The sequence below is a fragment of the Stylophora pistillata genome, chromosome 5 (assembly GCF_964205215.1).
Source record: "Stylophora pistillata chromosome 5, jaStyPist1.2, whole genome shotgun sequence".
In the NCBI taxonomy this organism is placed as follows: Eukaryota; Metazoa; Cnidaria; class Anthozoa; order Scleractinia; family Pocilloporidae; genus Stylophora; species Stylophora pistillata.
Window position 1 is genome coordinate 9,229,240 of NC_142523.1, and position 14,651 is coordinate 9,243,890.

At 39.9% G+C, this 14,651-nt stretch overlaps 1 protein-coding gene across 1 annotated transcript; it reads left to right on the plus strand.

The window, feature by feature from the left end:
* Positions 1-2,246: 2,246 nt before the first annotated feature.
* On the plus strand, positions 2,247-13,837 carry LOC148730132 (uncharacterized). Its single transcript, XM_088760812.1, has one exon. The coding sequence runs from the start codon at positions 9,260-9,262 to the stop codon at positions 12,725-12,727; it is 3,468 nt and encodes a 1,155-aa protein (XP_088616938.1). The 5' UTR covers positions 2,247-9,259; the 3' UTR covers positions 12,728-13,837.
* Positions 13,838-14,651: the final 814 nt, after the last annotated feature.

Here is a 14,651-nt window from a genome sequence, read left to right on the forward strand (position 1 = left end):
CGTTTATTAAGCTTTTAATTTGCGGGCCACTTTAGTAAAAAATTCGTGCGATTAACGAGTAGATAAAAAATGAAATCACGATTCACGAGACAAAAATTATCCAATCACCCTTCACGTAAAAAGTATAGGGGACCCTCTAGGAAGCGTGAAAAACTTTATTGTGTTCGAGACTTCAGGAGTATTCGTCTTATTGCGCATGTGCACGGCTAGATTTGGCGAGTATCAAAAATATGAATTTATCTCGGCCCTAAATATCTGTGACGAATCGGCGCCACAAAGGTATGCGCCCTCCAACACAGACAAAACACCAAGCACAAACGAACCCGAGAAGACACGCCATAACACAACTAAACGTAGGCCTACAAATATCTATTATCCTAATTAAAACAATAGATCAACCAACAATAACGACAATACAATGAACTGAATTACTTATCCTAATTAAATTTACAGAAAATATGATAATTTAAACTACAGTACACTAAAACTATATACAAGAGTAATTACTATTAAGATAAAAAAAAAGGTAGGCTTTTTTTTTTAGTTCAGTTCCGTTGACCTTCGCGTCCTGTGCTTGACCTGTTCTTAACAACCACGTTCCACCACCAAACGACACATAAACCAAACTCACGATTCACAAACCAATCTTCGCATTTAACAACCCAGACTGGCGTTTAACAAACCAAACTCAACTCACGTTTAACGCAGCTAAACGTAGTAGTCTCCAATTTAACGTAACTCGGTCCTCGCCCAGATTTTTCCTTCATTCCCCTTATCTTCACTGGCTTTCCTTTTGACAGAAGATAACCTTCTCCTTTTCTTTCTTCTGTGTGTTTTTTTTTTCCGGCCAGCCTCTCGGCACACGTAAGCCCCCGGGAATGTTTTTTATCGTTCGAGCTACCATATCACTTCACTGGCTTGCTTTGCGTCTTAGTTGTTTCGCCTCAATACACGGCATTTAGGATAGGCCGATACGGATTTTCCGAATCGATACGTTACCGTGTAAGATATTGGACGTTTTTCTTCGATATCGACATTGTGACGTCATTGAGTCAAATGGTAGTTCCAGTAATTTCATTGGTAAAAATATAGGGCTATCTTGCACTGTTAAACTACGCAGTGTTCAGTGCTTTAGAGAAGTGTCAATAAGACAATTAAAAGTTTAAAACCAGATTAAGGACTCAATGCTTCATGCTCAATGCCCGACCCCTTGTCAGCGGTTGCTCGCTGGCAATTTCCTACAGTCCGTCACTCGTGTGCACTGTTGTTTATTCCTCATAACATTGTAAAAGTAAGAAATCTTGACCCGAAATCTAAAACCCTGGGTCATTTCTTTCTAGGAATTTCTGGTCAAGCGTACAACCTCGCTGGTTTTTTATTTCACCTGTGGTATATGCTGATCACCTGGTTGTATTTTGCGGTTTCACTTTTCGTGGATATTTAAGGTAAAATTTTTCTGTTTCTGTCCTTGTCAGTTAGAGTAAAGGGCTTCTTAATTATTTAACTCCCATGAGTGATCAAGACGGAATTTCTCCCTACCATACCAATACACTATCAAGCAGACACGTTATAGTCATTTAGAGGACTATTAGTTGATCCAATATCAAATTCTCCCAACTGACATCGTAAGAATTGTGCAGCAGATAGTAAAGAGAATTGCTAATGAGATCTTGGGAATGAAAGGATTAAGTGATCTCTACATGGTTAAGAGCGCCGAACTTTTCATCAACGAACCTTATACCTCGGCTCCAATAGTTCATATGCTCATTGAAAATTCGCCCCAAGCCTCTTTTCCACTAAAGTTTTCAGGAATCTGGAACGACTGATTTCAACTCTGATGGAAAGGCTTTTGTGCTGAGGCAAAAGCAATTCTTTTAAGGATTTAGGAAGCAGTTTTCCTGGAACTGTCGAGAGAACTGCTTTGGAACACTACTTAATATCAGCGCCTGTATAAACAGGCCTACTGATTATACACTTAATGTATGGTCCCGAGGGAAACAGTTAATTTTGTTTCCCCAAGAGTCCTCATTTTTTCCTCGACTTCTCTTCGGGAAACATCAGGACTCGAGGGAAAACAAAGCTAACTGGTAGAGAGGCATGGTACGTTATTGATCATGAACAAGTTTATGAAATCAAGTTCATAGAGAGAGATGCCTTAATTCAGGTTAGTTTATGATTTTATAGCGTGTCCAGGTTACTGTGCAGCTTTAACATCTTGCGGGAATTAACTTGTGGATTGCCCTTTTTGCTTTTCGATTTGTTCTTTAAGTTTTGTTTGCTGGTTTTTATACTCGTGATTTTTTCGTTTGTTTCTTTCCTATTTACTTTAAATGACATTTATTACCAAAGGGAATAAATTAATTTATGCAGCCTGCGCCGCGACTTATCATTATCCCGGATAGGTTACATCCGGGACTTATAATAGCAGATACTTAAACATCCGAATATTTGATTTCGGGCCTCTTTTAGTTAAGCTTCGGTGCAGGGAACAACATTCCCCACCCTATAAACCCGCCCAATGTTTTTGAGCATTCTCAGAAGTGCGTTGAGTCCTCTTTCGATGGGTGTTTGCCCTCACCTTTGCTGGGATTAGGTTTTTATTTCCGGTTTCACTGTAATTCGATTTGGTATTAATAATAAACGGCCACTCAACTGAGTGGCCAAATTACGGCAAATAAAGGTTGTCCGTTTAATTCTCCCAGCAAACCGTGCTCATCCCTAGCAATGCACAGTGTTCAACACTTGGTTATTGGCAAGCGAGCAAGAGGCATAAATGAGTTTTACAGGAGTTTTTCTTAATTGATCGTGGTACAGAGATTACTATTATTAAAGGAGCAAAACCTTGTAGCAATGATAAAACTGCGGCTATTATTTTAATAAAAGAACCTTTGAAAAGATGTAATAATTTTATATCCCTAGTCCGCAATGGGAAAGTTTTTTCAGGGACATATGGTTCTGATTGAAGATTAACGCTGAATATATCGTAGAATGCAAAAAAAAAATCGATATTTCATTAAAAAATTGTATGTTAGGATAAATTAGGCAGAGACTTTCACTTTTACTAAAGAGACCTTCACCAGCATATCACACAATATCTCTTAATTGTTCCCTCTCCTCACTCGGAAGAGATATTATTAAACTCGGATCCGCCAGCGGACAATAAGTGTTCTGCATATTCCATAGGTACTGAATACCTATTTCAAAGCGAAGACAATTTTAAAACACATTTTCAGAACATCAAATGCAGAGAACATCAGCGCATTGAATAAGCTCGCAGAAAAGCTACTCCAACTTTCGACTAAATATTAACATTCAAGTTCTCAATACAATATACATCAAAGGTTGGTATAAATAGTTGATTAATCTACTTGCAGTTCTGACATTGTCTTAGTAACTTTGTTTTCTATGTACACAAGGATATAAAACACTCTCTTCTCACAGAGCATATGTCAATTGCAAGTGAGTTTAATTGCCAATGAGTTTGATGTAACTGTGTTGGTTTAATCCAATTTTATGAGCCTCTTTGAAGATCTCATCTATTTTATTCACCTAGTATGAGGTAAACTCAGCCCATTTACAAAAATGAAAAATTTGTCTGATTTTGATTCACAAAGATATTTCGCGCGCAAAAACATGTTTGACCCATTGAGTGGTCGTTTACTATGCCTTCGTAATGTAAAGGACGTCTGGAATAGGTAAGAAAAATAACGAAAATCATTGGTGCTTTTGTTCTGGTTTTAGCAGACTACGACAAATCGTCACATTTTACTAACACACTAACAGAGGGCCTGGTTACATAAGCCGGGCTGGCTCGATTTTACCGAGATCTTGGCGCGTTTGTAATCAACGTTGTGATTTCAAGTCAAACAAACCAGCCTGGTTAGCCGTAATCCTGGTTTTGAGATGTAAAGGATTTAGAGGATGGGAGGGAGGTTCAGAAAATCAGAAAATTTGAACCATAAGAATATCATAGAACCCTAGCAAGGCCTTAGGTAAGTTTTACTGTGATACAAACAACATCTTTCAACCCCCCTCTCCCCCCCCCCCCATTTTTGTAGGCGACAAATAATGACCACTCCTTAAAAAGCATTCACCCCCCTCTTCAAAATAGAAAACAAAAAAAAAGGCAAAAATATTTCTCTTCAGACAATAATGTTACCGTACTGTGTCGTTTATCGATTCGGGGATTTATTTCCAAGAGTTTTCTTTTCTTTTCTTTTTTTTTTTTAATTTTTTAAGATATTTCGATGCAAAATTTGCCACAGTGGTGGAACTGTCTGTTGAATTATTGGGCATTTTCAGATCTGTCTTTGTTTTGCTGCAGCGGTGGCCACATGTTATCCCTAACTTAATCTGGTACCCAGATCCCACTGTGTGACTGTAACCTCTGGGCCATGAATGGTCTGGGTACGAGGATTGAGCACCCGATTCGCCTTTAATCTACCGCTTATAAGCGAATCTAATTATACCAAATTACCGCATACATGCTGATAAAGTAGGACCTATTTACCTACCGAGATTGATTACCGAGAACAAAACAAAGGCCAAAACAAAACAAAACAAAGGCCAAAACAAAACAAAACAAAGGAAAACAAAACAAAGGAAAACAAAACAAAGGAAAACAAAACAAAGGAAAACAAAACAAAGGAAATGATTTCAGACTTTTTTTCTGTTCTTCAGTAATCTTCACGCGTGGAATTTTATCCATGATCTCTTTTTACCAGATGTAAAAGCGATGAATTTTCCTCTTTCGCTTGAACCTTGCCACATGTCAAGTGCGACTGCGATACCAAAGACATTCTGAAATCATTTCCTTTGTTTTGTTTTGTTTTGGCCTTTGTTTTGTTCTCGGTAATCTAATCTCGGTAGGTAAATAGGTCCTACTTTATCAGCATGTATGCGGTAATTTGGTATAATTAGATTCGCTTAGAAGCGGTAGATTAAAGGCGAATCGGGTGTAAATGCATGGTTTCAACATCTTCTTCGACATGCACTTAACACTTAGTTGAACCAAATGTTCGGTGCGTTTGAACAGGTCGTCCAACACTGTTGTAAACGTAAAAAGTGTTAAAACCTTGTTAAAAGCGCGTTGAATCAAGTTTAAATCAGTTCAAACTTTCATTCAACATCGACTCAACTTTTCCTTTATAAAACCATTTGAAGAACTTTTAAGGGCCTCTGAAAGGCCTCCGCACAAATTTGTTTTTGCGTTCAATATTTGCTCAACATCCGTTCAACATTTGTGGAACGAATGTTAGTGAAATGTTAAAACCGTTTAAACGGGCCTTAAATCTCGCATCTGTTAGGAACCATGTGAGAAACTTCGAGGTTACCCCCCCCCCCCAATGAACCTTACAGTCACCCTTACTTGTTACGAGTTGACTGTTGCTGGGAAGGGTGGGTGTGCAGTTTCTTTAATTCCGTTACTCGCACGAAATATCGTTTACACTTCATAACATTGTAAAAGTAAGAAATCATGACCCGAGATTTAAACCCTGGGTAACTTTTTTTCTAAGAGTTCCTTAATTAAGCGTTCACCTGATTGGATTCTGTGGTTTCACTTTACGTCAATATTAAAGGTTAAATATTTCTCTTTCTGTGCTTGCTAATTAGAGTAAAGGGCTTTTTAAACATTTAACTCTCATGAGTGATCAAGATTGAATTTCTCCATACAAAATCAATACACTATCAAGCAGACACGTAATAGGAATTTATGGGACTACTAGTTGATTCAATGCCAAATTCTCTCAACTGACCTCGTAAGAATTGTATGGCAGATAGTAAAGAGAATTACAAATGAGATCTTGGGAATGATAGGATTAAGCGATCTCTACACGGTTAAGAGCTCCGACCTTTTTATCAGCGAATCTAATACCTCGGCTCCAATAGTTCATATACTATACTTAAAATTCGCCCTAAGATTTTTTTCCACTAAATTTTTCATGAATCTCGAACGACTGATTTAGACTCTGATGGAAATGCTTTGGTGCTGAAGCAAAAGCAATTCTTTTAAGGATTTAGGAAGCAGTTTTCCAGGAACTGTTCAGAGAATTGCTTTGGGACACTACTTAATATCGGCGCCGGCATAAAAAGGCCTACATTACACACTTACTGTATTGTCCCGATGGAAACAGTTAGTTAGGTGTACAAAACTAGGGAAACAGGGAAACAGTTAGCTAGGTGAAAAAATTAACTAGTTTCCTGAGGGACCATACATAATTGTTATGTTATATATTTAGACTTTCCCATATGGCAAAAACATACAAATACAAATTGTATCCCGGTCGGGATACATTTTTATTACACGACTCGGACAGTCAGAGGGCCAATAACTAAAATCAACCAATCAAAAGGCTCTATTGCCGGTCAATATTCTCTCAGTATTGGACCAGGCACTGTCCCGAATGGTCCCGAATGATACCGCACTTGTCTCCCTTTGAACTTCAGTCGTATAATAAATCTCTTATTAACCAAGTTTGCTCGGGACCGTACTGGAAGAATATCGGCCCTCGGTCTTTTTTGTACGGACCTCGCTACGCTCAGTCCGTACTGTCAAGACCTCGGGCCGATATTCTCCCAGTTCAGCCCTCGCGCTTGGTTAATAAGATGTATGTATTTGATCAGGGGCACGTTGACCAAGAATCAACCAATCACAGTGTCGTTGCCGGACGACAACTATACTCGGTTGATTCGATATCTAAATAATTTTCATTCGTAACAACACCGCTCACGTTGCTCCCAACTCAACTTGTTTTTATCTCTTGCTACAACAACAACAACAACAACAACAAAGTCTTTATTCGCACTATTTCAAGAGGTTACTACAGATTACAAAAGTCATAATATATAAGAAACAGTATATAAAATGTGCACAGTGACCAAAGTAGCATAGCTTTCGAGTTGGCCACTGTCACGTGTAATTAACTGGTGTATCTTAACATTTACACCTGACTTACTTTACTTTAATTTTATATTTACACTAACCAAGGTATTTATACAAAGTTAATATTATAAGCAAAGAGAAAATAGAAATGAGTAAACAAGTAAATAAATAAATAAAAATTAAATTAAGTTTAAAAGAAGGAGAATTAATTTTTTTTTTTACATTACAGTTATATAAGTACTCATGGTAAAGGTGCCAAAGTAACAAGTATTGGTAGATACGTAAATTTTAATCAATCAAAACAACAAAGACTAAGAACAAAGAAACTAAAGTAAACTGAATCAATGCATTCTAAGAAGCAGATTGCGAATTTAGAAGATATAGCTTGAATTATTTGGAGAAGCGATATTAACATAATTTTTTTAGATGCAGTGGAATAGCCTCTCATATTTTCGATGCAATGAAAGTAAAAGTAGAAGCTCCATAATTGTTATGTATTAGAGGCCTACGGAAGTTAAGGTTAGATACAAATCTAGTGTAATGGCTATCGAAGTCAGAAGCTAGAGGTAGAGTTCAAGAAAAAACCTGCCGGGATGCCTATTGGATTCTTAATTATTTTATGTGCAAAGAGTGCTACACGAGCATGCGGCCCATAGCCACGAGCTGATATGTCAATTTACAACATAGTAACGGCTAAAAGTTTAGGAAGCGAGAGGGACACACAGTGATCGTTTTGTTGAGTGAAAGTCTAGGTATATAACAATATTTAATATTTCTCGTAAAAAGTTTGGTGTCTAAACATGACCCTTAATATGCGATGTTATCTTTTTGTGAGAGAAAGGTTTCTCGCTAGCTATAGTGTCGGTTATTATTTGTCGTTTTTCAAGACAATTTGGCAGATTACATATTGATGATAACGACCTCGGTATGATCACTAATGCGGAAACGGAAGAAAAGAACGATGAACCACTACCTCGTTTTATGTGACGACTTAAATTGCTCTTACAAGCTTTTTCTTACCTTAAAATATTTTAAAAGTTTTGTTCAGATTTTTTAAATTTGAATTTCAGCACTCTAGGAAACTTGAATCGTATTCGATTGACGCCAGTTAAAGACTGTTGAATCAATTAAATGAATTAGTGGTAACGAGTTACCAATAAACGAATTGGCTAATACTGCGTCTAAATGAACGCTGGGTTGGCCGGGCCAGTATCAGGTCGCTAAAGGGGTATGTTGTTCCGCGGCCTCGATCTTTGTCATTGTTGTATGAGATGCAAAGCCAGAAAAGCTTGGTAAACTCGCTTAGAAATTGTGTGTTTGCAAACCGTTCTTCTTTTCATGATGGGTTGGGGAAATCTTTTATCTGTGTGGGAATGTGAAAATGACCGTATTTTATCACAGTACAATTTACTTTATCCCCCCAGAAAGCTCTGGCAGTGAGTTTTCTACAGTCCCACTTCCCTCCCCTCCCCCCTTTTGTACTCTGTCGGAGACGAAAGAGTATAAAGGGAGAGCACAAACTTCCCAGTTAACAAATGCGTACTACCATTTTCAGTTGAGTGAGAAGCGACGAAAGTTTGGCGACCAAGTTTTGAGGTAAAAATATTATATTTGTTGTTGTTGTTTTTGATATAGGCGAAGTGTCGTTTGACTTTTTTTCCAAGATGGGGCTCACGTTGACGGTTAACGGTTTAAACGGAGCCCTTTTTACAGTTGACGATTAAATTTTAGGTCATACATCGGTTAACGGTAATTTTTTGGAATGTCGTTTATAAGACCAACTAAACGCGCAAATTGGGCTGTCATTTTTCATAATGACGTGGTTGTTTAGAACTGTTAATTTGTAACACCTATTTGATAGAGATGACTATCGTTTTCCGACACCGGAAGGGTTTCCACACCGGAAGTCAGTTTGGTCGCGGAGTTAAAAGACTTACGTAAATGTATGAACAACAGATGTTGACCCCAGTTTAGGCAATCGTTTAGTTCTTAATTAAGGATATCTGAGACATTTGACGGCTAACATTGGCTTGCTTATTTGACGGTTGACGATAGAAATATTGAGTTTTTGACGGTTGACGGTTAATATTTTGGCCATTTGACGGTTGACGGTTAACCCCATTGAGACCCCCTTCCAAGTTTGACAGTTGGCGACCCACAGCTTTTGAGATTTGGTTACCAAACGAATAAAATTTCCCCTGACAACCTTATGGTCAAATCCCCGTCCCAAAACCTTGTCCGTGTCTTACCCAACTTAATCGTAGTAAATGTTTAGACAAGTTTAAAAATTCTTAGTCCTTAGAAAAGATAAACAAAGTGATATAACTAACTGACTTGACTAATGGCGACATTGCTTTTGAAAGGGTCTGATTGAATATGGCCGCTCCAATGGAATATACAGAGGAGCAATTGAATTACTACAGGATCTGTTACATTGTCACCGATGTACTTGCTGAAGGCCTTCGAACAATCTTCAAACAAGAATGGGATAATCGCTACGAGGCAACCCTGGGAGAATGGAAAGATGCACCAAAAAATGGAATGGACTTTGAGAGCCATGAATCCCCACGAAACAGAAGAAGAAACGCCCTTCTCTTGAAAACTATGATCAATGGTGACAGAGCGGAATGGGATTGTACCATGCTGTTTTATGCCATTCTTTATTCCGATTCCATCTGCAGTCTCCATCCAGCTGTTCAGTCAAATGTGGATGATCTCAGAAAATTTCGTAATGAAGACTTTGCGCATAGACCACGAGGCTTCCTATCCAGCAGAGATTTTCAAGATGATATTTTAAAGGTGAATACTGCATTTCACGCACTCGGTCTCCCCACTCTACAAATCCGTGCAATCCAAACTCAGACAAGTTTCCCCACGAAAGAGTTAAGAAATGTGTTGAAGAAAGTTAACGACCTTCAACAGGAGGTTCAAAATAAGGAGACAAAAATTCAACAACAAAAAAAGGAACTTGTTGAAAAAAAAACAAGACTTGAAGAAAAAGACAAGGAACTTGAAAAAACAGAGAATCAGCGGCAGACGCTTGAAGAACAGCTGCAAACCAAAGTTCCCCCATTTTGCATTCTCCCCCCTGAACCTGCACATGACGTCTCCCCTCGCGAATCTGATGTTGGTAAAATCATACAACATCTCAAAGCACTCAAAAGCTCCAACAATCACAGCTTAAGCACCTTGTACTTATCAGGAAACCCTGGAAGTGGAAAATCTCAGCTGGCTCGACTAGTAGCTAAGCAATTTTTCGACGAAAGCAAAGAAACTCCCTCTGGGATTTCATTTGTTATGACGCTTAATGCAGAAAATTCAGAGACACTTTTGGAGTCGTATGTCTCTTTCGCTCGAAACTGTAAATGTCCGGATTACTCAGTTACAGACACTTATAATTCCAAAGATCTGAACACAGAAAAGAAAATTGCAAGTCTCAAGACCCTGATAAGCGCAAAAATTGGGCTTTACACTTCGTGGTTACTGGTAGTTGACAATGTCACTAATCTGTCCCAGGTATATACTTATTTGACAGATTTAGCAAACCAGCAATGGATGAGGGGCCAGTTATTGATAACAACGCAAGACACCGCGTCTATTCCTTTGACAAGTTCTTCCATTCAGCATATATCAGTAAGTGAAGGGATGCTTCCTGACGATGCCAGCTCTTTGTTAAGGCTCCTTTCTGGTGTCACTGATGATAAGATGGAAAAAGAAATTGCACGGTATCTGGACTACCTGCCACTTGCTTTGGCCGGCGCCGCCGTCTATGTAAGACAAGTTCGGGAAGGTAAAATAGCTCCAAACTTCGGCTGGACCGACTATCTAAAAAAACTTGAAAAAGGACAGCGACGCACAACTGAGAACATTCTAGCCGAGACAAACCCAAGTTACCCAAAAACAATGACCACAGCAATAACACTCGCCTTGGAAAAGGAAATTAGTTCCGACAGAGTTATAAAGCACTTGTTCACTTTTCTCTCTCTTTCTGCGCCACAACCAATATTAAAAGATATTGCTGTCGAGTACATTATGGAAATGGAAAAGGAATATGAAGATAAAGATGCAATTGGCGTAAAGATAAAGCGATGCCCATTGTTATTGTTTGACGAAGAGGAGAACGGTGTGTACATTCGAGTGCATGGAGTCGTCCATTACGTTGCTAATTCAGTAACAAAGAAATGTACAAAGGATGAGAAAATCAAATCCATACTGGGAGCTGCTTTATCCCTCTCCAGATTTGAGGATCAAGATTCTCTAGTCATTGGCACGAGAATTGTCCCCCATTTGGCAAAAGTGATTACAGACGCAAACCCCTTCTTTTCTAAAGAAGGAATATCGCAAGTCGCTCATATTGGTGGATCGACTTTGCAGGACTATTCTAACGTCTTTACAACTCTCGGAAATATGTGCTGCGACCACTCTCAATATCCAGCTGCAAGAAGCTACTTTACAGCAGTCCTAGCAATCGCCGAGTTAAGAAACCCAAGTAATGAATTACAAAAAACCTTTATTTATAATAATCTGGGCCGTGTCCACGAGAAACTGGGTGACCTAAAGCAGGCAAAAGACTTTCACAAGCGAGCCCTGGATGTTCAGATGAAAAAGCTCGGACCTGAGCATGTTGATGTCGCAACATCTTACAATAACCTGGGCCTAGTCCACAAGCAGCTGGGTGACCTAAAGCAGGCAAAAGACTGTCACGAGCGAGCGCTGGATGTTTGGCTGAGAAAGCTCGGACCTGAGCATGTTGATGTCGCAACGTCTTACAATAACCTGGGCCTAGTCCACAAGCAGCTGGGTGACCTAAAGCAGGCAAAAGACTGTCACGAGCGAGCGCTGGATGTTGAGCTGAAAAAGCTCGGACCTCAGCATGTTGCTGTCGCAACGTCTTACAATAACCTGGGCCTAGTCCACGAGCAGCTGGGTGACCTAAAGCAGGCAAAAGACTGTCACGAGCGAGCGCTGGATGTTTGGCTGAGAAAGCTCGGACCTGAGCATGTTGATGTCGCAACGTCTTACAATAACCTGGGCCTAGTCCACAAGCAGCTGGGTGACCTAAAGCAGGCAAAAGACTGTCACGAGCGAGCGCTGGATGTTTCGCTGAAAAAGCTCGGACCTGCGCATGTTGATGTCGCAACGTCTTACAATAACCTGGGCCTAGTCCACAAGCAGCTGGGTGACCTAAAGCAGGCAAAAGACTGTCTTGAGCGAGCGCTGGATGTTACGCTGAAAAAGCTCGGACCTGAGCATGTTGATGTCGCAACATCTTACAATAACCTGGGCCTAGTCCACAAGCAGCTGGGTGACCTTAAGCAGGCAAAAGACTGTCACGAGCGAGCGCTGGATGTTTGGCTGAAAAAGCTCGGACCTGAGCATGTTTATGTCGCAACGTCTTACAATAACCTGGGCCTTGTCCACGAGCAGCTGGGTGACCTAAAGCAGGCAAAAGACTGTCACGAGCGAGCCCTGGATGTTCGGCTGAAAAAGCTCGGACCTGAGCATGTTGATGTCGCAAAGTCTTACAATAACCTGGGCCTAGTCCACAAGCAGCTGGGTGACCTAAAGCAGGCAAAAGACTGTCACGAGCGAGCGCTGGATGTTAAGCTGAAAAAGCTCGGACCTGAGCATGTTGATGTCGCAACATCTTACAATAACCTGGGCCTAGTCCACGAGCAGCTGGGTGACCTAAAGCAGGCAAAAGACTTTCACGAGCGAGCCCTGGATGTTCGGCTGAAAAAGCTCGGACTTGAGCATGTTTATGTCGCAACGTCTTATGGTAACCTGGGCCGTGTCCACGAGCAACTGGGTGACCTAAAGCAGGCAAAAGACAGTCACGACTGAGCGCTGGATGTTTTGCTGAAAAAGCTCGGACCTGAGCATGTTTATGTCGCAGAGTCTTACAATAACCTGGGCATTGTCCACCGGCAGCTGGGTGACCTAGAGCAAGCAAAAGACTGTCACGAGCGAGCACTGGATATTCGCCTTAAAATATTTGCTCCGGAACACGTCAAGGTGGCAGATACTTACAAAAGCATGGGCGCTCTGCACAATTATCTCGGTCTCAGCCAAGAAGCAAAAGGGTGTTACGGTCGTGCATTGTCGATTTATGTCAAGAACTTTGGCCCTGAAGATAATGAAATGAGATTTGTTCAGAATGCACTTGCTCAGCTATGTACAGCAGAACTGAATATTGGTAACACATAAAGTTCAATAATCATAAATTCGTAATTCTTTAAAGCGTTAGGCTCGTTACTCGTAGATCAGCGAAGATCAAATCGGAATTGAGAGTTCAAACAAAGATATCAAGACGTCAGTTTACAGCATACTTATACAGATTAAGTCAAGCAACATCTAATTGTGGTGCATTGTAATGTAGAAAATTTAAGAAACCACAGACAATTTCCCTGTAAGCCAGACTTCTAGCGATCAACATTACAAGTTAAAGAGCCAATTAGAGTGCAGTCAGTTGCGTTTGACACGTGCCGCAACCGATCTGTAAAAGGCAGAGCTAAAAACCCATTCAAATCTCAAGAACTTTTGAGGCTCACTCTTGAAACCATAGCAACGTTAGACTAAAAATGGCAGAATATTTAAAAAATTGAAACGCGCTGTGGTTTTCCTCCTAGATCACGACGCTAGTAGAGAAATTACGCTTCAAACTTTTACCTCAAATGTCTCTCAAAACGGGCACAAAATATCGTTTGCACACCATAGTTTCTCCCTTGCTGATATTAACCGGTCTATCATCGAAGTTCGATCGTCAAAATGCATTTGGAGTAAGTTCGGCTACGTTGATCTCGACACGTCAGCTGGGCGGTCCCCAGCGATAGTTTTATCATATTTTGCTTTAAAAAAAGTGGTTTTGAAGTATCAAGGATTAATCCTTTCAATTTTTTTTAAAAATTGCGCCACATCAATTATTATTAAAAACCGGATCGTTGAATAATGCAATTCAAGACTTTTTATGGACTTAACCATTATGATATATGAGCCAATATACCATAATCTACAAATATGATAAGCGTACGCGTCGGCTTAAAATTAAAAGGGAGCTCAAAAGAGGAGAAGACAAGATTTGTCTAATATCGTGGGGGTGTTTTTAATAAAAGAATAATTATTCCACTCGCGCTTGTTGGATATGGGATGATTATAGCTAACTCGGCACTACGCGCCTCGTTGGCCATCTATCATCTCATATCTAACAAGCGCGGGTGGAATAATTGTTAAATACATACTGTTGCTATGGATTTATAGGCGTCTATGTGACATGCGCAGATGTTATTCAACTTTGTCTATGTAATATACAATTAGACCCTGTCACTGGCTGTCAGGATTTTAAAATATCGTCTGTGACTTTATTGCAATGAACGTTGGACTTTTCTCGGAGTATGGTTCCTCTAGAACCTATTAAGTTTAATTTCTAGTTTTGACATCGAAGTAATTCTTTAAAATTTGAAAATTGTTCATAGTTTAAATCATCACAACCATAGTAACTTTTGGCGTGCTCTACGTATTGTAATCTTTAACTAAGTAGGCTAATTATTAAAGGAGTTAAGTAATGGCACTTCTGTAGTCGATGGTGTTGTGTTTTGGTGGTTGAAAAGATTGGTTGTTTAACAATTGGTTCATGCTTTAGCGTGCACTATCGAGTTATGGAGCACGCGGGATGTTTGGAGAGCACGAAAGAAGCGTAAGAGTTGCCCGAGGCGATAGCCGAGGGCAACTCTAGCTTCTTTCGTGCTCTCCAAACTTCCCACGTGCTCCA